The sequence below is a fragment of the Artibeus jamaicensis genome, unplaced genomic scaffold (genome assembly GCF_021234435.1).
Source record: "Artibeus jamaicensis isolate MK-2021 breed Jamaican fruit bat unplaced genomic scaffold, CSHL_Jam_final scaffold_754, whole genome shotgun sequence".
Taxonomy (NCBI): domain Eukaryota; kingdom Metazoa; phylum Chordata; class Mammalia; order Chiroptera; family Phyllostomidae; genus Artibeus; species Artibeus jamaicensis.
The window spans coordinates 4,056,553-4,083,179 of NW_026522054.1; the positions used below are offsets into that span (position 1 = coordinate 4,056,553).

General features: G+C 45.2%; 1 protein-coding gene across 1 annotated transcript in view; it reads right to left on the reverse strand.

Moving 5' to 3' along the window:
• Positions 1-7,586: 7,586 nt before the first annotated feature.
• EFCAB2 (EF-hand calcium binding domain 2) overlaps positions 7,587-26,627 on the reverse strand; it is a 67,493-nt gene continuing 48,452 nt past the window's right edge. The window contains exons 4-7 of the mRNA XM_053659636.1: positions 16,924-17,003; positions 15,954-15,996; positions 15,771-15,837; positions 7,587-8,336 (exon numbers count right to left, since the gene is read on the reverse strand). Of these exons, the coding sequence (XP_053515611.1) occupies positions 8,221-8,336; positions 15,771-15,837; positions 15,954-15,996; positions 16,924-17,003 (306 nt within the window). The 3' untranslated portion in view covers positions 7,587-8,220. The remainder of the gene's footprint in view (positions 8,337-15,770; positions 15,838-15,953; positions 15,997-16,923; positions 17,004-26,627) is intronic.

Consider the following 26,627-nt stretch of genomic DNA (forward strand, 5'->3'; position numbering starts at 1 on the left):
CCATACTCTCCATCACCACGCCCAGAACCTTAACTAAACCCTGTGGCCTTCCTTGGCATTTCTTTCTCTCCACTCATGTCTAGTCCATCAGGAAATCCTTTTGGCTCTACCTTCCAAACGGGTCCCAAATCCAACCACTTCTCCCCACATCTGCCTGCATTCCCATTCTGGGCTCGGCCTACCTCTCCATCCCCAGCTCCTGCCTCTCTCTGTTCGCTCAGGCCACCACGGCCCCAGCGGCCTCCTTGCTGTCCTTCCAGGCTGCCAAACAAGAGCCCTGGACGTCCCCTCTGCAGGAAACACTCCTCCCCAATGTTCCCGAATTTCTTTCAGGTCACTGTTCAAGCACCACCTCCATGGACAGGATGCCCCATGTCACTCTAGCTCAAACAGTCTCTGTCACCCTCCTGCCCCTTGTCTTGCTTGGTTCTTCTTCCCTGCACATGTCCCTTTGTGACGTGTATATGTCTATTGGCTTAGTGCCTGGCTCCCCAACTGGACTTAAGTTCTCTAGGAGCAGGGACTTTGGTTTGCCTGCTGGGGCAACTGCGTAGCCTTGTCAGTGAAATCCCTGACGTCACTAGTGTAAGAAAGCAGCTTCCTTATTCCCAGAAATGCCTCAAGTACCCGCACCCAACCACATTATACAACTTTAAAAGATTTACTACTAACATTCATATTCACCACTTTGCTGTATGTTGAGCACTTGCAGTGACAGGTACCGCCTATGTCCTGGGCAGGCAGCTCTTACTGCTTCGAGTGACCACGAGGTAGACGTGATTCCTGCCACCACACGGCCCGGCAACAGCAGTGCGGACACAGCTGCTGACCTTTCCCAGGTCGTGTTTCCTGTACCTGGCACACTGGCATCCAAAAGCAGGTGCGTTCTTCCCCAGAAGCCACGATACAAAGCAAGCTGTTGGAACCTGAACTTCAAGCCATCTCATTCTGGAACATTCTCTCCCACCCAGTCCTGGCAATACTGTGAGCACAAAACCCACTGTATGATCCTGTCACTTCCATGAAGTCCTGGGAGTCCCACTGGTCGCCGGCTGCTCTGACCCCCACCACACTTTGCAGGTGTTCCGGTGAACTGTGCCTTATGAGGGTGGCCCGTCTCACTCACTGCCTCCTGTGAGTGACAACGGCTCAGAAGGGCAGTCCCCCTCCTGAGCTCACATTCTGCCTACACTGTGGAACTAGGTGGGCTCCGCTGCACAGCAGCCAGAGGGGTCTGGCCTCCGTGCAGCGGGAAACGATCCAGGTGGCTCAGACTCGGGGCCTCCTGGAGCCAATGCGGTCGGATCCTGGGACACACGGTCGTGGGCCCTCACAAAGCTCGAGTGGTCAGTGGGGCGCAATCTGTAAAGAATCAGTGAGATACCATGTTCTGTCTATCAAACTGGCAAAATTAAAAACAAAAAAAATGCTGATGTAGGTTTGGGGTGTGGGAACGACTTTCTCTGGGGCAGACTGAAGAGACTGTACTCACGACAGGCCTCAAGATAGGTCCCCAGCTCTTCAAAGGTGGCCCAATATTTCTGCTTCTAAGAATGTATTCTAACCAAATCATTCTATTAAGACTTTACCACCTGGATGTTCAGAACAATTTATGAAAATAGAGAAAAACAGAAAATTATGTAAAGGACCAGGAAGAAGGAACTAGGCAAACAAATGAAGGTCCCTCCCAACAAATTATTATTCAGTGATTAAAATTTGTGTGCCAGGTGAATACACAGGAACATGGGAAGATTGTGCAGGGTGTATTAAAGTACAGAGTACACACTAGCATGTAGAGGGTGAACTGTAGTAGACGTGTGTCTGTTTATCTCCCCCCCCCCCCCAGCAGCAACCTGACTTCTTACTGGAGTGCATTCTCATCCCAGGTGGATAGAGCTGCTGGTTGGCTGAGTCCTCCTGCCTTCCACAAGGGTGCCTAGGACTGGCGCCCGCCTCAACTCCCCAGGCTGTCTCTCTCAAGGTCAAGACTGACCTAAGCCTGTGCAAAGCCACCCCTTCAGCAGCCAAGGGGCCTTGGCGGGTTGTGCCAGTGACAAGATGGCTGCCATCTTGCTTCCTGCCTCTTAGCCCCCAGAAGCCTGACCCCTGCTCCCGTGGGCTCTATGAGCACCCCTTCCTTGGCCAAGTCACCTTCCAGTGACCCCCTTTCACTTCCATTAAGCAGGCTTGTTTCTGTCCTTACGGTCAAGAACCCCAATCAGTCAATTCCACAGAGATATTTTAAAGTTACACGGAGATACCTATTCATGGGTTTTCTCTTCTTTTTTGCTTCCTGGTATTTTTCCTATTTGTCTTATAGTTATGTATCACTTTAAAAGTACTGTAATTACTTTTTAGAGTATTTTACATTTTACATTGTTTTCCCAAAAGACCCCCTTCCTCTGCAGAGTCTCTGAAACTGTCATCTTGAGTGTGACATGATTCATTAAGGCACAGGAAGAAAATTAAATTTTCTATTTTAACGTATGTGTCGTTGGCAAAGTCAGCATCAGCTCTTGCCAGCATCAACACAGATGGACACTGACATGGTCACCGGACCCAGGTGCCAGACGGCCACGTGTCAGGAGGGCAGGCAGGTGTCCCAAGGGCAGTGCCCAGGTGGTTTCACCTAGCTCTCTTTCACCTCGCTCAGTGTCATCCTGAGTTGACAGGTGCCCAGTTAAGTGCGGGGATTTCACAGACATCACCTAGTTTTAAGGAAACTAGCCCCCGTAACCAGACAAGAAGCTTAAAAAGTTCCCACAAAGTAACTCGAAGACAATACTGATGCTCTGAGAAGACGTGAGAGTCAGGAAAATGGCGAAGCCAGCCCTCTACCCTCCGAGCTCTTTGTCAGCCACGGCACAAAGTGAAAATGATGACAGTCTGACATGATTTGCTGAGAAGCAACTAAAAAAAGGTGTGAATTGTCCAGAATACGAGTTGGAGGACAGATGTACCTTTCCTAGCACTAACAACACACTTTGCCTAAGTGAATACCATGCCCTGAGCTGGTAACAAGGCTTGGAGTGCAGCCAACATAGCGAGCAAGCCGTTGGGAAACTGAGCGTTCAGAACACAGAAACAAACTGCAACACTTTGTAAGCTGTTCTAAAAGTCAGGCGGTACCCAATCCATATGTCAATAATTTCATAAGCTTAGTGATAAACGGTTAGAAGCCTTGTTCAAGATTTCTAACTGCAGAGTTGGAGACTCACGGAGGAAGAACCAAGAGACATCAGGCACCTGGTAAAACTGTAAAACTGTCCTGAGTTTCCGAGCATGCTGGCCTATCCTATCTCCTGTCTAAGTAACCAGAGTCGCCTGCAATGTCAACTTTGTGCATTTCAAATAAAAAGTAAATAACAGTAATAATAAAACGCCTTTCCTCAAATGAATGAGTCTTTTATTCCAGTGGCTGAGGTGAATAATTCATGCTGCTCTTAAAGCACGGTGAACTGATAATAATTAAAAGGAAGAAAAAGGAGGAGGGGCAGGGGAGGGGAGGGGGAGAGGAGTGAGGGGAGGGGAGGGGGAGAAGAAGGATGCAGCGATCCCACTTCTGGGTGTACATCCAAAAGCAGGGTCCCAAAGACATAATTGTACACTTGTTGTACAGCAGCATTATTGACAACAGCCAAGAGGCAAAAGCAAATCAAATGGATGGATGAGTAAACCAAATGCGGCCCAAACAGCAATGCAATGTTCCTCAGCCTTTACAAGGAGGGAAATCCTGCCACATGCCACAGGACGGGCGGACCTTGAAGACACTGCCCTCAGTGGAACAAGCCAGTCACTTCAGCTGGTCACGTGAGGCACCTGGGGCAGTCAAACTCACAGGGGCAGGAGGCAGAATTGTGGTTACCAGGAGCAGGGGGCAGGGGGCAGGGGAGAAGGGGACTTGTTCAGTGGGTACAGCATTGAAAAATGGCTAACATGATAAATTTTATGCTGTGTGTTTTACCACAATTTCTTATAAAAGACAAGCGCCTCCTGATTCATCCTCTAGAAATGGACTTTACAGTTTATAACAAATAGCATCACGATAGCAAACCTCCTACCTCTCCACCAGAGCCCCCACCACCATCATTGTAAAGATTGATTAAACCACTCGATGCCTACCTGCTCCACCTTCCTGACTGCCCACGACGCCCAGACAGCGAGCTTTGCCTATCTGTCCCCTTCTCCCCTTCCCCAACCCCTTCCCTCCTCCTCCTCACCCCTCCCTCCTTCCTCCCTTCTGAACTAGCTGGTGTCCTATAAAGAATCACTTGTGTTAAATAATTTTCACTTTTGTTATCTTACTTAGTTTTCATGACGGCCCTGAGAGGTAGGTGTTCTTTCCACCTTATGAATCAGGCCGCAGACACTCAGCATTATTTAACTCGGTGCCAGTCACCTGCTCAGTGACTGGCAGAGCCCAGCTCCAAATCCCACACTGTCCCCATGTAACGCCGACCTAGACGGAGGCTCTTGCATGGTAGAGTACATAAGACTCCCCCAATAGTGTCTCTTAAAAGTAAGGGTTCCTGGCGTTGTTTTAGGATCCGGAATCTGGAATTTAGCAACCACCTCAGCCAAAGTGCTTCTGAAGAAGGTGACTGGCACACAGGCTGCAGAAACTTAAAGTTTTCCAAGTCAAGTTTTTTTTTCCTAGACTTGGAAAACTTAACATTACACTGGAGAAGCCTCTTTATCATCTGAAGAACCTTAAAGCCATTCTGCAAACACCTTCTCTGCAAGGCTCCCTAGTTTTGTCTCAACTCCCAAGGGAGAAAGGCTCCTTCTGAGGTGGACCTGGACTTGGAAAACAAGACTTTGAAAGCTTACAGTTTTCCAAGTCTAGTTATTTCTCTAGACATGGAAAGCTTAATACTACACTGGAAAAGCTTATTTACCATCTGAAGAACCTGAAACCCATTCTGCAAACACATTCTCTGCAAGGCTCTCTTCTTTTGTCTTAAGTCCCACGCGTGGAAGGCTCCTTCTATTGTGGATCTGGACTTGCAAATCTTATCCTGCTTGTCCATAAATTCCTCGACTCTCTTGATTTGGTCCCTCCCATCTCACCAGCCAGTAAAACCTTAACCCTGAGTCAATGCCGCAGTCCACCACTTTTGCTCTTGATCCCATGTGAGTGAACAAAATCTCCCAGGGTTTCTTTAAAATCATTACACGGTCTCTTTCCCAACTCTTTCCCACAAAAGATATTTCCAAATTTTTCCTTTCTCCTCAAGCTCTGTAACCTACTACACCAAGTCAAGAGGGCACAAGCACCCCATGTTCACTGCAGCACTACTTACAGTAGTCACGATCTGGAAGCAGCCCGAGTGCCCATCAGTAGGTGAGTGTATAAAAAAGTAATGGTACATTCACACAGTGGAATACTACTCAGCTGTAAAAAAAAAGAAGGAACTCTTACCTTTTGTGACAGCATGAATAGACCTGGAGATTATTATGCTAAGTGAAATAAGCCAGTCATTGAAAGACAAACGGATATGCTTTCACTCTCATATGGCATCTAATGAACAAAATAAACTAATAAAACAGAAACAGAGACATGAATACGTGGAGTAGACTGACAGCTGTCAGAGGGGAGGGAGGACTAGATGAAAGAAGGGGAAGGGATTAGCCAAAGAACTCATATGCATCAGGCAGGGACTTCAGAAGTTGGCTCATTACTCCAACTCTCCCCGAAGCCAATCCCTTTTCGGCTCCGGAACCTGGCTGCTCCCACCTCCTTAGGGTCCTCGGCCCTTTGAATACAAACATGCTCACATAGGTCCCACTTACCAGAAATAACGCCCTCCACCCTGCCCTTTCTCTGGCCCATGTCTTACCTCTCCATGGCTCTCACCTGTCTTCCGTGGCCTACTTTCTCACATCCCACCAAACCCTGTCCTGTCACTTCACCAAATCTGCTCCTGCAGAACTCTTTGCTGCTAAAACAAATAGACTTTCTTTCCATCTTTAACTGACCTCACCTGTCTGTGACATTGCACTGTTGGTTAGTGCCCGTGATCCTCACTGACCTGGGCATCCCAGAGGCTCCTCCCTTTCATCCCCTGCTCTTGCGTTCCTCCTTCCCAGTCTCTGTGGCCTCCTCTTCTGCCCTCCTTTAAATGTCATCTTCCCGGGGTTCAGTTGCCCCGCTTTTCTTCTAAAGCATTAAGTACTGAGAACCCCCAAACCCACATCTCTAGCCAGATGTCCCTCCTATTAATCCTCAATTACTGAAGGTCTCCCCAGAGTGTCTCACCACTCTTCAATCCCTAGATGTCCATGGCCAAACTCATCATTTTGCCTGCCAACCTCGGCTGGCTTCTTGGGTTCCTTACCCGAGTGAGTGGCACTACAGTTTGCCCACTGTCCAAGCCAGAGACCTGGGACTCCTGCTTGACTGTTCCCACGTCCCTCCTCGTCAACTAAGAGCCTGCCACCAGATCTCCCTACCTTTAGTGTTGACTCTTCACATCTGTTTTTTTTGTGCTACTGACAAATGATCTTTCTTCCTCTATGATCTTCAGAAGAAAGTCCAACTCTAACACTAAAACCTTACCTGCACACCTAACATCCTTAATGATGCACTTTTTTCAAATCTCCTACACACCAGACAACTGAACTACCTTCCATTTCCGAACCACCCCATGTTTCATAACACTACTGGGCATCTGGCGCTCGCTGGGCCCCCGCTGAGATGCCGCGTCCCGCAGGCCCTATAGTAAGTAGCTGGTCCTTGAGTCCGGCGTTAGCTGTTCTGGGAAGCCCTCCCTACACACAGCAGTCCGCCGCCCCAGGAAGCTCCCTGCCAGGTTGAGTTGGCTGCCCCTCTCGGGCATGACTACAGTGCCCTGCATGTGCTCGTCTGCAACATGGCTGCTGACTGGCTTGTTGAACTGTGACCTCACTAAACGGTGACTTCTGTTAGTTAGGGATTGATTCACCTTGCAACTCCAGTTGTGACTCGTGATCCAGCAATACTCGGTAAAGGTGTCATGAACGGATGGACAGTGACAAAGAACCTCAGGCAGCAGCCTCCTCTCTTGGGGGGCAAGACCCCCCCAAGGAGGCAGGATCACAGGCAACATGGAATGTTTATATGTATACACACACATGTAGTGGCGAAGTGTGTTTAAACAGAGATCCCTGTGTGTGTGTGTAAACGTATATAGAGGTTTCAGAAGATTGTTTCTTCCTTCACCTTATTATCCCCATCGCCTGTGATCCCCGCATCTTTTTCCATTGAGATTCCTTGAGCTCGGGTAGCTTTATTCTGCTCTTTCACAGCTGTACCTCCCCGTGGCCTGAGTTTTCTCAGCACTCTTGCCCAGTATTCAGGACACTCTTCTCATGACAGCTATTCTGAACAGGCCAGAATTCCAAAGACCAGAAGATAACTGCCCCCTCCTTACATTACCAAGTTCTAGTCAGCTGTCTTTTCTCTAAATTCGATTATTTCAACTCCTTTAGCTGGCCAAATTAAACTTTTACACTAAGTTATTATCATTTCAAATGAGATTTGTAACTGGCAATCATTAGGAATTAATTATTAATATTCATTTTAATAAGTCTCTTCAACATCCAGATTGCTGAATTGTTTAATGTTGTTTTCGTTCTTAAATAATACTTTTAAATTTTTATTTATTGACTTCAGAGAGAGAGACAGAAACATCTATCTGTAGTTCCACTTATTCATGCATTCATTGGTTGCTTCTTGAATGTGCCCTGACCACTGATGGAACCTGCAACCTTGGTGTATCAGGATGATGCTCTAAGCAAATGAGCAACCCAACCAGGGCTGATGTTGTTTTAAAAAGAAGCTTTCATCACATTGCTTTTCCTTTTCAACTCTGCTCCCTCCCAAGATATTTATCTGCCAGGCCTGGGGTCGTTCTAGTCATTTTTCATTTTGTCAGCTTAATTCATTTGAAGGTAACCTAAGTTTATTACGGTAAATTAACAAAAATCCATGAATAATGTTAAACAGTATTAAGAACAGTATTAAAATAATTAGTAATTTGTCATTTCACAAGGCAAGACACATCAAATAAACTTGTTTTAAATTGTTATGATCATCTTCTAAAAAACAAAATATCTTGAAATAGTTGTCATGAGGCATTAATTAGCATATGTAGGAACTGGAAGGTAAAATGTGAAATTCACAAGGACAAGCAATGTTCAAAATGACCCTTTCTGTTAGAAACTAAGTCTTCACAGTGTTTAATTTTCGTCTACCACCATCATTGTTAGATAGTCCTTGTAATAAATGGAATTCGATTCTGGGTGAATTGCAGCAGACAACATTTCTTCCATTTCCTCCTGAGAAAAGGGCTCACCTGGGAGGGACAAAAGGGGAAAATCATCAGTTACAATCTTGATTCTTTTCTTTCTCCTTTCACTTCCCAGCTGAACTGTCATGGGGCCCCACAGGCCCCCACCAAGTCGCCGGCTCCTCCCCCTGGTGCCTGGAGGCCAGCACAGTCCTGGGGTCCCCAGGGCATGCCCTTGCACCCCTGGCAGACCTGGGACTATTTTACTAGCAGGCCTCGTAGCTCAAGCCGCCTACAGAATTGATCATTGCAGCCAAAAAGGCAGAGGATGCAAAGATACCATAAATAAGCACGATGGTTGTTTATCTATTTAAATTAAAACTATTGAAATTGCCAAAGGATTAACCCAAATTCTCAGTTTTATAGGGAATCGATGAAGAGAGGATTAAACAGTGGCTATGCAGAACTGCTGAAGAGCAAAGAGCAGAGAGCAGAGACATGAAACTCAAACGATCACATCTCCGAATATTCCCTAACAAGGCCTGGCCAGCTCAGTGATGGCAGCCAAACCCAGCTACAGATGCCATTCATCAGCCATTGGAAACAGTCCCCCCTCTTTGTTCCAGTCTGGCCCAGGGCTGCTGTCAAATGAAACTAGGAATTGGATGGAAAACCTGTGGGCTGCAGTTGGATTCAGACACCAGCTAAAGGCCTTTGGATATCAGGTTTACCAAGATGAGCAGCAAACTCAGGAAGACTGTTCGGAAGGGTATTGACCATTCAGGACAGAACTTTGTCCTGATATTAAACAAAAATACAGAAATATCCAAATCGCCACCTTACCTGTGAAAAGTCTCATCCAAGCAGGTAAGTTACCAAGGCCTGAGGATTACCCACCTCCAGAGCTAAGTCACCTCCCCTACAAACAAGGCTTTCTAGTCGGGGGTCAGGTGGTAATCCAGGGGTTACTTGGGTGGGGGTTTTGGTGACAGTGATGAGTCTTATCAAACAAAGGGGATATGCTGAGTTCTTTTGAAACCATGCTTACATCCTCAGGAAAAAAATAATAATACCTGAAATGCCTAAAAAGACAAATTCTATACCTTTCTTATACCTGATGTTAAATGCTAAATATGCTACCGATGACCGTGGATAGGCACAGTCCCTACAGGAATACTAATAAGTACTTTGTTGGGAACTAGTGTGTGCCAGGCACGGACCTGAGTGCTTCACACCCAGTGACTAAGTTAATTTCCCCACCGCCTCACAAGAGGCATGGACTGCCGTCCCCACTCACGACCAGGACACCGGTGCACAAGGAAACCCACAGCCTGCCCGCCAGTGGGGGCAGAACCGGAGTCTGAATTGATGACCACACTCTGCCTGCTCAAGGTAGATTATGGGAGATGGTCACACTGGTCCCTGGGGCAGGAAGGGAGGAAAATAGCTGAATGATTCAAAGCACAGGCGTGGGAGCCAGACTGCCTGGGTCCAGGCACTGAGATGCTAAGCTGTCTCATTAGCATTAAGATCTTGGGCAAGTCACTTCACCTCTCTGTGCCTCAGTTTCCTGGTCTAAAAAACGGTGATGATGAAATTATTACCTATCTCATGGGGCTGCTATGAGGACTAAAAGTGTTGTTATTTCAGTCACTGGACTTCTGCCAAGATGGAGGTATAGGTGGATAAGCCGTGCCTTCTCACACAACCAAGTTTAGAGACAACTAAATATTAGCAACAGAAAACACAGCCAGAACACGGAAAATTGAACTTTTCGGAAGTCCGTTAACAACAAATTCTTCAGCCTGACCGGTAAGGGGCGAAACCAGCGGCTGGTGAAGCAGGGTTGCACAGGAAAACTCGGTCAGACGCACGGAATCCAGGCACAGGGTTGAACCTAGTGAGTGACCGAGCGAGCGACCAGGCGAGTGACCAGGCGAGCGACCGCGGGGGAGACAGCGGGGCAGCGGGGCTGCGTGTTGACTGAGGTCGCGCATTTGTGCGCGGGTGGACAGGCAAGGGAGTGGGCGGTTGGACCGGGCGGCAGGTCCCCACGGCAAGCAGCAGTGGAGGGCGCCGCCATTTCCCTGCTCTGACCCCACCTCCACATACCCCAGCGACTCTGAGTGGCCCGGCCCAGGTGAACCACCTAAGGCACTGCTCCTCCGCACCCAGCTGTGAGAAGCGGCAGAGGGGGTCGCCATTTCCCCACTCTGGCCACGCCCCCACATACAGCGTCACAACCCAGCAACCTGGGAATCCAAGGCGCCCCTTCTCACTTAAAGGGCCCGAACAGACCAAGAATGGCCCAGGAGGATCTCAGAGCCCCAGAGCCAATAGATCTAAGCCATGAAGAAATAGCAAAACTCACAGACGCACAGTTTAAAACATTGGTGATCAGGATCCTCACAGAACTAGTTGATTATACCGACAAATTAGACAAATATATGAAGGCGAAACTAACTGAAATGAATGGAATTGCACAGGACACCAATAGCAATGAAAAGGAAACTGGGACTCAAATCAATGGAGTGGACCAGAAGAAAGCAAATAATGGCCAAACAGAAAAGAGTGAAGAAGCAAGAATTCAAAGAAATGAGGAGAGTCTTAGGAACCTCCAGGACATCTTTAAACGCTCCAACATCCGAATTATAGGGGTACCAGAAGGGGGAAAGGCACAGCCACCAGTGGAAAACTTATTTGAACAAATAATAAAGGAGAATTTCCCCAATCTGGCAAAGCAAATAGACTTCCAGGAAATCCAGGAAGCTCAGAGAGTCCCAAAGAAGTTGGACCCAAGAAGAAACACACCAAGGCACATCATAATTACATTAGCCAAAATTAAAATGAAGGAGAGAATCCTAGAAGCAGCAAGAGCTAAGGGGACAGTCACCTATAAAGGAGTCCCCATCAGACTGTCAGCGGATTTCTCAAAAGAGACCTTACAGGCAAGAAGGGGCTGGAAAGAGGTATTCCAAGTCATGAAATCTAAAGACCTACATCCAAGATTGCTCTATCCATCAAAACTTTCATTTAAAATGGAAGGACAGATAAAGTGCTTCTCAGATAAGATCAAATTCAAGGAGTTCATCATCACCAAGCCCTTATTATATGAAATGTTAAAGGGACTTATCTAAGAAAAAGAAGATAAAGAAACATGAACAGTGAAAGGACAACAAACTCACAGTTATTAACAACCACACCTAAAACGAAAGCAAACTAAAAGGACAGCTAGATCAGGAGTGGAAACATAGAAATGAAGATCTCAAGGAGGGTTAGCAACAGGGGAGTGGGAAGAGGAGAAGGGGGGAGAAGGTACAGAAAATAAGTAGCATAGACAGTAGATAGAAAATAGATGGGGGGGGGGCAAGAATAGCATGGGAAATATAGAATCTAAAGGACTTGAGACACATGGTCATAAACTAAAGGGGGGTAATGGTGGGGATGAGGGGTAGGGTGGAGGGGAATAAAGGGGGAATAGAACAACTGTAACAGCATAATCAATAAAAAAATTTTTAAAAAAAGTGTTGTTATTTGCATAGACCTTAGAACACTGCCTGGCACATAAGCAGCGACATGTGTTTCTTTAGTGTTTTTTAGCTCTTCCCGGCTGCTAAATACCATGCGACACAACACACATGCCTGGACATATTTGGACTTCTGTCTTGCAGGAGCTTGATACTGTGTGATTTATTAGGTTCATCACAGATCTCCTGGGAAGTTAGAATGCTTGTTCTCAAGCTGACTGATGTTCTGTGGACACTGGGAAAACTTTTGCTGTCCCTGTGTCCACTGCAGTCTGTCCCTGACTTTCCTATTTCCCTCAGTAGCATTACATAAACCCTCATCCAGGTCACAGTCTCGTTACTCTTGACTCCACTCCCATCTTCGTCCTCCACACTTAGCATGACCCACAAACCTGCCGCAGACAATCTACTGTATCAATCTCTTCTTTCCATTCCCACTGCCACTGCCAGATCAGGCCCTTATTGGGGCACCTGCAAAATGATGAAGTAGCCCCCTAACTGGTCTCCCCAGTAGAACCTCTTTCTTGTTCATCTAACAAGCCTACCAGCACCAGATAAGTCCCCACAACCCGTCCTGCACTGTGAGTGACTCACCTGCTCAAGGCCCTGTCATGCTTCTCCACTGCCCACAAGTTGAAGCCGAAACTCCTGGGCCCAGGCCTCAAAATCTACTCCCAGTCCATCTATCCAGACTCATTGCCCACCATGCTCCAACAAGCCCCTCTGGGCCCTGTCTCTCGGAGGCCCCCCAGTCACGCTCATTCCTACCTTCCAGTCTTTGTTCACACCATGCCTTCCTCTCATCTGCCCCTTCACCCATGCGTCATTCATCCACTCAGTCATTCATTACTTCAACCAGTGTCTGTTGAGACTTACTTCATGGGGGGGTGCTATAATGCAGAAAATTTTGCCCCTGCTCTCGATAACTCCCCCACATAAATTCCATCTTAAAAAACTGATTTTCTCTTCAAATCTTCCCAGACCAAGCTTTCCAGGTTGATACTCATTTTTTCCATTGTCTTATGTATTTTTTGTGTTAGCTATTTTTTAATGTTTTAATTATGCCATTACAATTGTTCTTTTTCCCCCTTCATTCCACTCCACCCTGCATACATCCTCCCCCACCATTCCCCCCTTTAGTTTATGACCACGTGTCTCAAGTTCTTTAGATTCTATATTTCCCCTACTATTCTTGCCCTCCCCCTATCTATTTTCTACCTACCATCTATGCTACTTATTTTCTGTACCTTCTCCCCCCTTCTCCTTCTCCCATTCCCCTGTTGCTAACCCTCCATGTGACCTTCATTTCTATGGTTCTGCTCCTGATCTAGCTGTCCTCTTAGTTTGCTTTTGTTTTAGGTGTGGTTCTTAATAACTGTGAGTTTGCTGTCCCTTCACTGTTCATGTTTCTTTAACTTTGTTTTCTTAGATAAGTCTCTTTAACATTTCACATAATAAGGGCTTGGTGATGATGAACTCCTTGAATTTGATCTTATCTGAGAAGCACTTTATCTGTCCTTCCATTCTAAATTAAAGCTTTGCTGGACAGATCAATCTTGGTTGTAGGTCTTTGGTTTTCATGACTTGGAATCCTTCTTTCCAGCCCCTTCTTGCCTGTAAGGTCTCTTTTGAGAAATCCACTGACAGTCTGATGGGAACTCCTTTGTAGGTGACTTGTCCCCTTAGCTCTTGCTGCTTCTAGGATTCTCTCCTTCATTTTAATCTTGGCTAATGTAATGATGATGTGCCTTGGTGTGTTCCTTCTTGGGTCCAAGTTCTTTGGGACTCTCTGAGCTTCCTGGATTTCCTGGAAGTCTATTTCCTTTGCCAGATTGGGGAAGTTCTCCTTTATTATTTGTTCAAATAAGTTTTCCACTTGTGGCTGTTCCTCTTCCCCTTCTGGTACCCCTATAATTCAGATGTTGGAACATTTAAAGATGTCCTGAAGGTTCCTAACCCTCTCATCATTTTTTTGAAGTCTTGTTTCTTCATATTTTTCTGTTTGGTCATTTTTTTTCTCCTTCTGGTCCACTCCCTTGATTTCAGTCCCAGTTTCCTTTCCATTACTATTGGTTTCCTGTGCATTTCCCTTCATTTCAATTAGTTTAGCCTTCATATGTTCCTCTAATTTGTGGCTAAAATCAACCAGTTCTGTGAGCATCCTGATCACCAGTGTTTTGAACTGTGCATCTGAAAGTTTGGCTATTTCTTGATTGCTTAGATATATGGGCTCTGGGGCTCTGAGTTGTTCTTGAGTCATATTTTGATCTGTTTGTGCCTATTACGTATGAGGAGCAGAGCCTTAGATGTTCACCAGGGCGGAGCCAGCCAGGTTGCTGGTTTGCGACACTGTATGTGGGGGCGGGGTCAGAGAGGGACAATGGCGGTTCCCTCTGCGGCTTCCTGCCACTGGGGCCTGCATGGCCCATATCACTGCTCGCTCCTTCACCAGTTTATCTGCGAGAGAATGTGTGACTGTGATCAGCCCTCAGTGGGTCCACTTGCTTCTCCACACCTGTGATCCGCCCACAGCTGCTGGCCCACCTAGGTCGCACGCCCGGGTCGGTCTGGTGGATCTTTCCTGCCCGACCCCACTCTGCTGCTGGCTCTGCTCCTCTTACCGGTTTGACTGAAGGGTTCGTTGTCAGACTTCCGTGTAGTTCAGTTTTCTGTGGTTTGGCTGCATTTTTGTTGCTAAGACTTTGTTGTTTTTAAACTTAGTTGTGCAAGAAGGTGCAGTGCTTCTACCTATGCCTCCATCTTGGCAGAAGTGTTTTGTCTTATATTTTTTTATTATTTTGCAAGTTACTTTTATTTCCCCCAATAAAACTTTAATATTCTTGAGAAAGGGAACAGATTTTAGTATCATACCTCTCACTGCACTTAGTAGGTCCACCATACTAATGACACTGAGCTGTTGGAGCTACTTTGACTAAATTTATGTTGCCTGATATAACCTAAGATTGACTTCCCTTAAATCAGTCCACAGGATTAAGAGGCTGATGCTTTGAAAGCCCTAACATTTCCATCAAAGCTAGTCCCTAAGGCAAATTTAACGATATCCCAAGAGTGGGGGTGGCAGCTGTGACCATCAAGTTATTCCCATTCTGCCTCTCTTCACACCCAATGTTGGTTCGGGTCAAAACACTCTTGCCATCTGTGTGTGTAGACGCATCTCAGCCTTCCCCACTCAAAATTGCCCGCACTTTTTATTCTGTATCATGTGACTGGAAACTCTGAATCATTCAGGATTCAATCTGTGCTCCAGCAAATTGAACAAAGGAGACGAACTCTAATAAACGTGTATGGGAGAAGGGGGAGATGACCAATATGAGAATGGACAAGAGAATGCCCATTAGGCTATTGACGGAGAGAACAAGTTCGCACATCAGCCTAAGCAGAGAGAATTCCTAAAGGAAATAAGTTGGATATCTGGTGTGTACATAGTGTGTGCGTATCTGTGTGTATGTGTGTGTAGAGTACAGTTCAAGGTCAAACCAAATATCTATGGTTCCACCAGCATAAAAACTGAATTTTTTTGTGTGAATTAATTTTTAATTGAGGCATTATTACCTGTAACCTCACCAACCGAAAAGCTCTTTAAAAAGGAATTTTTATAAATTCCAATTCAAATCTTTAATCTAATAACAGGCATTAATTTATACTCACTGATAATTCATGTTTTCTGGGGGCATGGTGTATCATTATACTTTACAGTATAATGATAGGAGTATCATTATACTTACAAAATCCTATTAAGGCAAAAATCCTTTTCCCCTTAACCTACACTTTTCCCTCTCATGCACTACAAAATAGAAAACATCCCAAAACCAAAATAATAGAAATAGTAAATCACACTTTTTAACCAGAATGATTGATTTTAAAGTATCTCCTAGAATCTTTGCATTAATTGTTAAATTATTAAACACTTAAATAAGTCACTGTTATAAAATACATAATAAACAACTCTTACCTTCTTCAGTCATATACTTGATCAGTTCTTCCTTAGAGAGATACCCACGTTTAGCTGGATCTAATACCTAAGGAAAAGACAACTATTTTATTTTCATTTGGTGAATAAATTCTACACAATGAATTTTTCATATATATATATATATATATATATATATATATATATACTCTAGAGCTTACATACCTCAAAAGCTTGAAGAAGGGTATCTTCTGGAATTGGTCTGAATCTAATCATGCAAAAAAGGTGTAAATGCCACAGTATTTAGAGCAGTTTCTACATAAAAATGATCACATAAAATACAACAAAAGCACCCTGGCTGGTGTAGCTCAGTGGATTGAGCGCGGGCCTGCAAACCAAAGGGTCGTGGTTTGATTCCCAGTCAGGGCACATGCCTGGGTTGCAGGCCAGTTCCCAGCAGGGGACACATGGGAGGCAACCATACATTGATATTTCTCTCCCTCTCTCCTTCCCTTCCCCTCTAAAGATAAATAAAATCTTTAAAAATAATAAAATAAAATAAAAGCTGTTAACATATTAAAAAAATAATACTTCCCTCACTGAACTTTTTTTGGGTTTCAAGATATGAAAGTTGAAAGCACTCCACACCGCTGGGAAACAGTGTTTTAGTTCGAAATCACTGACATGTTTGATGTCATTTATTACTTTTTTCCTCACTATAGAAATCTATGTATCTGGGAATAAAAGTTCTTCAATAAATCAACAATGGTAAGCTAATGCTATGCTTTCTCTAGAAAAATAATTAGGGTTAATTCTTATTTATCACTGATAGTTCAAAATAAAAGACAATAAGAATGTTGTTGACTTAAGCTTTTTGTAGCTTATTTGTCTTTTAATTACATTTTACATTTATTTATTTTAATTGTTGTTCAAGTACAGTTCTCTGTCTTTTACTCCCATCCCAGCCCACTCCCCAATGCCCCTTTAATTACATTTTGCTCATTAGATTAATACTGAAATGGTTGATATTTCTAACTACATAGCAACTGGCAGTTCGGACTATAGTGAAAAGTTAGAAGAAAGCTATTCTGGAAAAAAATACTGGTTGATTATAATACACAAGGTGAAAAAAACAGTAATTTACAATTAATGTAATTCTAGTCATTACTTTACCTCAACAACTGCATTATCTTACCTTTTTTCCAACAGTATATTAGTCATCACTGGAAGAAATTTTTCATATCGAATATATCCAGTGGGTTCTTCTTCCTCGACCTAAACAGGCAGTTCAAAAATAGCCATTTATTCATTCATTCAAGAAATATATTGAGCCACTACTTTTTCCAAGACTGAGCCAAGACTGGGGGACTTGATAACGAGCATCCCCGGGCACAAGCCCTGCTCACAGCGCCTGTGTTCTGGTGGCGGAGACACCAGATTCAATCAAAAAGCAACAAGGCTGGGCGTCTGATGGTAAGTTTATGCCAGCACAGTGAAGTAGAGGGCTTGGATCTACTAGAGTACAGAAGAAAGGAAACCTTTCGGGCCAGAAAACCAGGGGAGGCACTCGTGAGGAAATCACACTTGAGCTAACGGATGAAAGACGAGCAGAAGGTCATTCCACAAAGGCAGCAGGGAAGAGAGTCCCAGGCAGAGGAAAGGGCGTGCATAAACTCCCGGGCTGCTCCCTGGAGGCCAGGGGGTGAGGAGGATGTTCCCAGATGAGGCCACAGAGACAGGGACCAGACCTCACAGGGCCTTACTGTCTACGAAGAAGTGACTTCGACTGTTACCCTAAGACCAGTGAGAAATCACCAAACACCTCACAGACGACGTCTGAAAGGTGGCACTGGTTGCTGGCGAGGTGGCTCCTGAGAAATAACCCAAGGGCTGGGACTCTCTCTCCCCGGGAAAGAGGTGGATGGTGTTGAAACACAGTGAAGAGGCAAAACCAGTGGGACCTGGTACTGCATCCATATGGGGAAGGACGAGGAAAAACGAGGGGAGTCGAGGACAGCTCCTAGGGTTCTAACTTGCACAGATAGGATGGAGAGAAGTTTGTCCCTGAGAGAAGGCACACTGGACAAGGGACCGGGATAGGGGACCAATTGTGATCTCAGGGACAAATGGACATATCAAGTCATTGTAAAATAGCTATTAAATACCTAGATCATCAATGGAACTTTGTTCTACTGCCACTACTTAAGAGAGAACTATACCTGGGAAGAGAATGTTTGGTACCCAGTACCATTAGAGAATGAGAAAGACCCCTGCCCACATATTCACCTGGGATGGTGTGAGTGAACAGAACACCATCCATCTGAACTTCCACAACAGGCTATATGTGAGGAGCTCTAAATTTTCCACTCCCTTTCAAAAATCTTCTTAAAAGGCTCACAGATTCAAACCCAACAGAAGAGCTTTGAACAGATTTATTTTTGAGCAAAAATAAGAAATCTACAGGTTGCAGCGAGATGGATTGAACTGCCTTCCCAATGATAGCTATTTTCTCCTGTGTAGGCCAGACTCCCTGCCCTCCCCCTCCCCCCGTGTGAAGTGCTCAGATTCCACCACCAGCAGAGGAAGTGTTTCAGGGTTTCTGAGCCTATCCGCATGTGAACAATTGTCTTCAGCTGCCCCTAGGTCCAAGGTAAGCATTTTGCAAATGAATGGGCACATGCTCTGACATGCCTGACTGAGTAGCACCTACAGTTTCCCAACCAGGAGCCTCTTAAAAATAAAATGTCGATCTTAGGGACTTCCGCCAAGATGGAGGCATAGGTGGAAGCACTGCACCTTCTCGCACAACCAAGTTTAAAAACAACAAAGTCTTAGCAATAAAAACACAGCCAAATCACAGAAAATTGAACTACATGTAAGTCTGACAACAACGAACCCTTCAGCCAAACCGGTAAGAGGGGCAGAGCCAGCAGCAGAGCGGGGTTGGGCAGGAAAGATCCACCGGACCAACCTGGGCACGTGACCCAGGTGCGCCAGCAGCTGTGGGCAGATCCCAGGTGTGGAGAAGAGGGCAGACCCATTGAGGGCTGATTGCGGTCACACATTTGTGCACAGATAAAACAGTGAAGGAGCGAGCGGTGAGACAGACCATGCAGGCCCCAGTGGCGAAAAGTGGCAGAGGGGACCGCCATTGTCCCTCTCTGACCCTAACCTCACATACGGCATCACAAACCAGCAACCTGGGTGGCCCCGCCCTGGTGAGCACCTAAGGCACCTCTCCTCATATGTAACAGGCATGAACAGATCAAAACATGGCTCAAGAACAACTCAGAGCCCCAGAGCCAATAAATCTAAGCAATCAAGAAATTGCCAAACTTTCAGATGCACAATTCAAAACACTGGTGATCAGGATGCTCACAGAACTGGTTGATTTTAGCCACAAATTAGAGGAACATATGAAGGCTAAACTAATTGAAATGAAGGGAAATGCACAGGAAACCAATAGTAATGGAAAGGAAACTGGGATGCAAATCAAAGGAGTGGACCAGAAGGAGGAAAAAAATGACCAAACAGAAAAGGATGAAGAAACAAGAATTCAAAAAAATGAGGAGAGGCTAAGGAATCTCCAGGACATCTTTAAATGCTCCAACATCTGAATTATAGGGGTACCAGAAGGGGAAGAGGAACAGCCACAAGTGGAAAACTTATTCGAGCAAATAATAAAGGAGAATTTCCCCAATCTGGCAAAGGAAATAGACTTCCAGGAAATCCAGGAAGCTCAGAGAGTCCCAAAGAACTTGGAACCAAGAAGGAACACACCAAGGCACATCATCATTACATTAGCCAAGATTAAAATGAAGGAGAGAATCCTAGAAGCAGCAAGAGATAAGGGGACAGTCACCTACAAAGGAGTTCCCATCAGACTGTCAGCAGATTTCTCAAAAGAGACCTTACAGGCAAGAAGGGGCTGGAAAGAGGTATTCCAAGTCATGAAAACCAAAGACCTACAACCAAGATTCCTCTGTCCAGCAAAGCTTGCATTTAGAATGGAAGGGCAGATAAAGTGCTTGTCAGATAAGATCAAGTTCAAGGAGTTCATCATCACCAAGCCCTTATTATATGAAATGTTAAAGGGACTTATCTAAGAAAAAGAAGATAAAAAAAAAAGATGAACAGTGAAAGGACAGCAAACTCACAGTTATTAAGAACCACACCTAAAACAAAAGCAAACTAAGAGGACAGCTAGATCAGGAGTAGAACCATAGAAATGTAGATCACAGGGAGGGTTAGCAACAGGGGAGTGGGAGAAGGAGATGGGGGGAGAAGGTACAGAAAATAAGTAGTATAGACCGTAAATAGAAAATAGATAGGGGGGAGGACAAGAATAGTAGGGGAAATATAGAATCTAAAGAACTTGAGACAAATGGTCATAAACTAAAGGGGGGAATGGTGGGGGAGGGGTGTGCAGGGTGGAGGGGAATGAAGGGGGGAATAGAACAATTGTAATGGCATAATCAATAAAATATATTTAAAAAATAAATACATACATATTTTAAAAATTTTAAAAATGTCGATCTTAAGAGAGTACCTTTGGCAGGGTAATTTTTAAAGTAAAATGTTGAGTTTCTATTCTGATTACTCAAGAAATTTGCTCCAGAGCAAAGGTTTGCTTCCTTTTCCCTTTACCCCCAACAAACTACAGTAGGGCAAACAATGTCAGCCTTCAAAGATCGAAACCCCACTTTACTTTATGAGCATCCTCATCCATTTGCAAACTGTTTCTAGTTTCTCCAAAGGAAGTTCAGCCCTACAGCACACTCTCCACCACGTGAGAATTCATGGACACGTGCTTGTGCCCACTAAACCAGCGCCCCTCCTCCCAGTCAACCTCCAGGAACCCTGGTTCCCTGAACGCTACATGAAACTGCAGGTCATTTTCGCCTGATGAGTCTGTGCAGAGCAGAAACTGCACAAAAAAATTAATTAAAACAGATCTCCAACCAATCAGGAGAGCAGAGAGGCATAATCTTCTTTGCCTTCTTTTTAAAGAGGAACAATGAATAAACAGAAGCCTGTGGCTCAAAAGTGAAAAGTTCATCCTCCACTTGGGCAAACTGTGAAAATCTGTCTGTGAGCCCACACTGCCCCCTAGAGGCCACATCTCACCCGTTCTTTCTACGAAAAGATACACGAGCGTAGGCATGAGAACAATGCAATTACATGGCAGTTCTAAATACAGCGAAGTCGACTGTGTCATCCATACCAGACACTGCGCAATGTTACGAAAGGCTTTAACTATGTACATAAGTTTTTATTTTAGGGTAGTTTGGGATTTACGGAGAAGTCGCGGAGGCAGTACGGATTCCCCTCAGATCTCCCACCTGGCTTCCCTACCACAGCCCTTGCACTGCTACAGAATGTACAGCTGCAGGTGCTCCGCCATCACAACTAGGAACCAGCGCTGACACACACTTGCTCACTAAACTCCATGCTTCCCCTGGACTCCATTAGTTTCTCTGAAGGGCGTTTTAAAATACGGTATATTCCTCTATCATCAAAGTGGAACAAGGAGTAGAGTAGAACCACTTCTGAGAACCTGGAAACAGGTGGATACAGAAGGATAAGGCATGGTTCTGTCATTTCTGGCGCAGAATGAGCTAGCTAACTTCATGAACTTCATGAAGTCATCAGTAAGATAAGACTAATACTTGACTTTCTAGAAATGTTATCCAATAACAGCTCAGTAATTATTTCAATTCATGCATTACAATGCCCTTAAGATTTAATAGCAATATATCATATATTGAACCATGTATATAGACACAAACATAGTGTGCATACAAGTATACATATGTATAGTAAGCGTACAGAAATAGAAATAAAGATAGAGAAAGAGAAAGACAGAGTAAGAGTGACTGTTAAGGTTTGAACTGCATCCTCCCAAGATTCATAGGCTGAAATCCTGACCCTCAGTACATCAGAATTCTCCTCCTTTGGAGAGAGGGTATTTACAAAGGTAATCAAATTAAAATGAGTTCTTGAGGGTAGGCCCTGAGCCACCACGTCTGGTATCCTTATAAAAAGGGAGGGATTCAAACACATGGATGAGCACGTAGGACAGACACCACGTGACCGTGAAGACCGTCCTCTCCAAGCCGAGGGGAAGGGCCTGCAGCAGATCTTCCCCACAGGATCAGCCAAGCCCGCCGGCACCCTGGTTTTAGGCTTCTGACCTCCACAACTGTGAGATGTATGCACTTACTAAAGTGTGCACGGCATATATTCATCCAAAGACTTTAAACCACTATCATCAAGCATAATTCCTTACACTTACCTACGGGAGATTAGCAAAGCAGATACTCAAAATTCAGGACTCACTCTACAGAACTGATGCAGAGAAAATGGTGCAGCTCAGACCCACCTTCTTCAGGAGAAAACTCAGCCAACTTACAATGAAATGAATTCAAGAAAGATGTGCCAGAGCACAGCAGACAACTTCGGAAAGCCTTGGAATTCGCTGCCATTTCTTCACTTACAGCAAAGTCGTACTGGGAAAACCCACTTCACTTCGACATGGATTAGGGTCTTGAAACAATGATGTTGCCTTTCGCATGGAGAAACATCACAGTACAACACCACGTTAGACCACGGAGAGTAGGAAGTATCACGATTAACTCCTTCCCCAGCTTCAGTGTCCTGGTTTCCAGTACAGGGACAACAGCAGCACCTTACGTGGCTGTCTGAAGGTTACCTGGGTTGACAGGAAGGTGCCTCGGGAACCTTGAGAGTCTGTTACGGTGACCAGTGTCTCTATCAGTTGTGTTCGCACTTCGGGCTCTAGGCCGTGCAAGTTACCTCCTCCTGAAAGAATGAACTTCTGGTGCTAACATTCCAGACCCGTCCTCCTTGACTCACCGTGCTGAACTGAACCGCATCTACTGAAGTTTGGTCCTGCCTCCGAACCAGAAAATGCAGCAGGAAGGGTGTTTAAACTGCTGGGAGGACCCACTAGCCTGTCCCTCACCCCGGACCCCTGCCCAGTGGGCAGGGCCTGAGCGATAGCAGCGCGGCCTCCATGGCTGCTGGCTCCCCACCCGCCTCCCTGGAATGACAGAAGGGGAGCAACAGCCAGCCCCTCCTCTCCAAAGGGCAGAAACAAACATATCTGTCATTCCAAACATGAATGAGGCAATATTATGTTATAACCTAGTTTGATCCACCTAAGAAAAGGTCTGCTGTGCTGGAAAGGGGGTCATGAGGGGAAGTCCCGAGGCAGCCTTTATGAATGCAAGTGTAATAAAGAGCTGTTGCAGGGAGATGCCCCAGAGTGGCCTTCGAGTACCCTTGACACTGAACTCACCTTAATAGCGTAAGTGCATGTTTCCCAGGAAGACCAAAGCCCTGGTACACCCACCCAGCTTCTCCTCCTCCACAGAATTATGGGCATGGGCACCCTGAAGAAGAAGAATGCCCTCCCCGCCACACGCAGAGGCCCCGCCTCCATGAGGCAACCACAGCGCCTTCAGACACTCAGGTCTCCTTGCGTCCTCTTCCCCAGTGTCGGGGAGTCTCAGGAAACAGGTAAATACTGTGGGCTATTAAAGCATATTAACATTTATCTAAGACTCAGAGCATGAGGCAAATACTGCTTCTTACTCTACTTTGGTAAAAGTCCATTTTCTTTATTGGTTTTGCATCTGAGCAAATTTGCACAGGGGTGCAGTGCCTGCCTATCTCAGTCCTCAGCATCGGTCAGGTGTTTTGGCTCTCAGAGCCCAGAGTGCTCTGCTCCCATTCCTGCAGTGAAAGCATCAGACCATCTCTCCTCTCATTAGAGCATCATTTATTTTAATGCTAAGCTCACTGAACAGGTGCCATAAAACACACAGTGAAAACACATTCCTCCTCAGTGACCAACAATCAGCCAGCAAACTGAACCATTTCATGCTCCACAAAAGCACGATGATCTCAGTACTTGAGATGGTTTCTAAAGTGCCAACATTTCAACTAGTTCCAGGTCACCAAATAAGACATGCAAGTGAATTTTTAACTATTTTGTAGTAAAAATATGAAAACCGTTAACGTATTTCAAATGTAAAATATAAAAAATGTTAATCTGCCTATTTTAGAAAAATTACTTACTGCATACAGTCCAGAGGCTATTGTGCAAAAATCAGGATATGTGATTCTTTGAAGTTTAAGTCTCTTTCTTATTATTGGGAGTACCACAAAAAAAAAGAGAGAGAGAGAAAGACTGAATCGTCTCTTGGCTGGACCGTCAGAGACTTCAAGAATCAATGGGTGGTGAAGTCAGGTCATTGACAACTGCCCTCCCAACTTGGAGTCTCTGCAGCTCGGAGCAGCGGGGGAATCAGTGGCTGTCAGGCCACCCATCTCCCCATTTCATTCTCTGTGGTGGGGGCCTCACAGGGCTCCAGCCACCCCAAGTGGTCCACGCCCTTCCTTCCGTGTCATCTTCTCTCCACCTAGGCACACGCATCCCTCCTACCCACAGTGGCGTGCTCTCCCATTTGACAAAGGCAGTGACTGTTGGGGTCACAGTCACTACTAGGGTACCCTTCCACCCACCTGTGCCAAAAACAACCGTTTACAATTCCGTTGCAGTGAGATGGGAGGACAAGCTTCCTCCTGAGTGGAGATTTAGTTTAGGCAATTATGTCATGGTTACACGATACAGGTTTGAATGTAGTGATGAATAAACAGTGGTCTTCGCTCTCCATAATGAGAAAACTCCCCAAGAGAACTCTGGTCAAATTGAGTACATAAACTCGCTAGGGCCAAAGATATATTCCAAACCACATATATAACACATTAATTTTTAGGACTTCCACCAAGATGGAGGCATAGGTGGGAACACTTTGCCTCCTCGCACAACCAAACCTAAAAACAACAAAGTTTTAACAACAATAAATGCAGTTAAGCCACAGAAAATCGAACAATATGGAGTTTGAAAATAGTGAACCGCTCAGCTAAACCGGTGAGAGGGGCGGAGCCAGCAGCAGAGAGGGTCAGGTAAAAGAGATCCCCTGACCCCTGCAGTGCACAAGCAGCCAAGGGCACAGATTCCGGGTGCAGGGTAGCTACAGTCGAACCCAGGGAAGGCGTGGCGCAGCTGGCTGTCTGTGGTCGCGCATTTGCATACAGATAAACCAGCGAAGAGACAAGCATTGAGACAGACTTCACAGGCCCCAGCGCAAGGCGGTGGGCTGACCGCGGTCGCACATTTGCGCGCAGATAAAAAGGCCGGGGGCGAGCAGTGAGGACCGCCATTGCTCTCTCTCTGACCTTGCCCCCACATACAGCATCACAAACCAGCGACCTGGGGGGCCCGCCCTGGTGAACACCTAAGGCTCCTCTCCTCAAACGTAACAGTCCGAACAGATCAAAACATGGCTCAAGAACAACTCAGAGCCCCAGAGCCCATAAATCTAAGTGAACAAGAAATTGCCAACCTATCAGAGGCACAATTCAAAACACTGGTGATCAGGATGCTCACAGAACTGGCTGATTTTAGCCACAAATTAGAGGAACATATGAAGGCTAAACTAATTGAAATGAAGGGAAATACACAGGAAACCAATTGTGATGGAAAGGAAACTGGGACTCAAATCAAAGGAGTGGACCAGAAGGAAGAAAAAAATGACCAAACAGAAAAGGATGAAGAAACAAGAATTCAAAAAAATGAAGAGAGGCTAAGGAACCTCCAGGACACCTTTAAACGTTCCAACATCCGAATTATAGGGGTACCAGAAGGGGAAGAGGAACAGCCACAAGTGGAACACTTATTTGAACAAATAATAAAGGAGAATTTCCCCAATCTGGCAAAGGAAATAGACTTCCAGGAAATCCAGGAAGCTCAGAGAATCCCAAAGAAGTCGGACCCAAGAAGGAACATACCAAGGCACATCACCATTATATTAGCCAAGATTAAAATGAAGGAGAGAATCCTAGAAGCAGCAAGAGATAAGGGGACAGTCACCTACAAAGGAGTTCCCATCAGACTGTCAGTGAATTTCTCAAAAGAGACCTTACAGGCAAGAAGGGGCTGGAAAGAAGTATTCCAAGTCATGAAAACCAAAGACCTACATCCAAGATTGATCTCTCCAGCAAAGCTTTCACTTAGAATGGAAGGGCAGATAAAGTGCTTCTCAGATAAGATCAAGTTCAAGGAGTTCATCATCACCAAGCCCTTATTATATGAAATGTTAAAGGGACTTATCTAAGAAAAAGAAGATAAAAAAAAAGATGAACAGTGAAAGGACAGCAAACTCACATTTATTAACAACCACACCTAAAACAAAAGCAAACTAAGAGGACAGCTGGATCAGGAGTGAACCATAGAAATGAAGATCACATGGAGGGTTAGCAACAGGGGAGTTGGAGAAGGAGAAGGGGGGAGAAGGTACAGAAAATAAGTAGCATAGACCATAGATAGAGAATAGATGGGGGGAGGGTAAGAATAGTAGGGGAAATATAGAATCTAAAGAACTTGAGACACGTGTTCATGAACTAAAGGAGAGGGAATGGTGGGGGAGGGGTGTGGAGGGGAATGAATGGGGGGAATAGAACAAATGTAATGGCATAATCAATAAAATAAAAAAATGTTAAAAAACCACATTAATTTTTAAATGCCATTGTTCATTTTTACATTGAACATATCTTTACATTTTAAAAAGAAATTCTATTCAAACCAGTGCATCTTCCTCTACTCTTGGCAAAATTAGCTTTACCGGGCCTCCCAATGAAAAAACCATGTAAAGATTTCCTGCCTCATTGAATATTTTTAAATGCTAATGAGAAGTTGGTACTGCTTTTTCGTTTCCAAGGGGCAATAGGATCATCTTCCATTCCTCGGCTTCGGACAGTGCTGTAGGACTCAAAACACATCCCCTGTGTGTTAGCACACTTGCCTTCGGA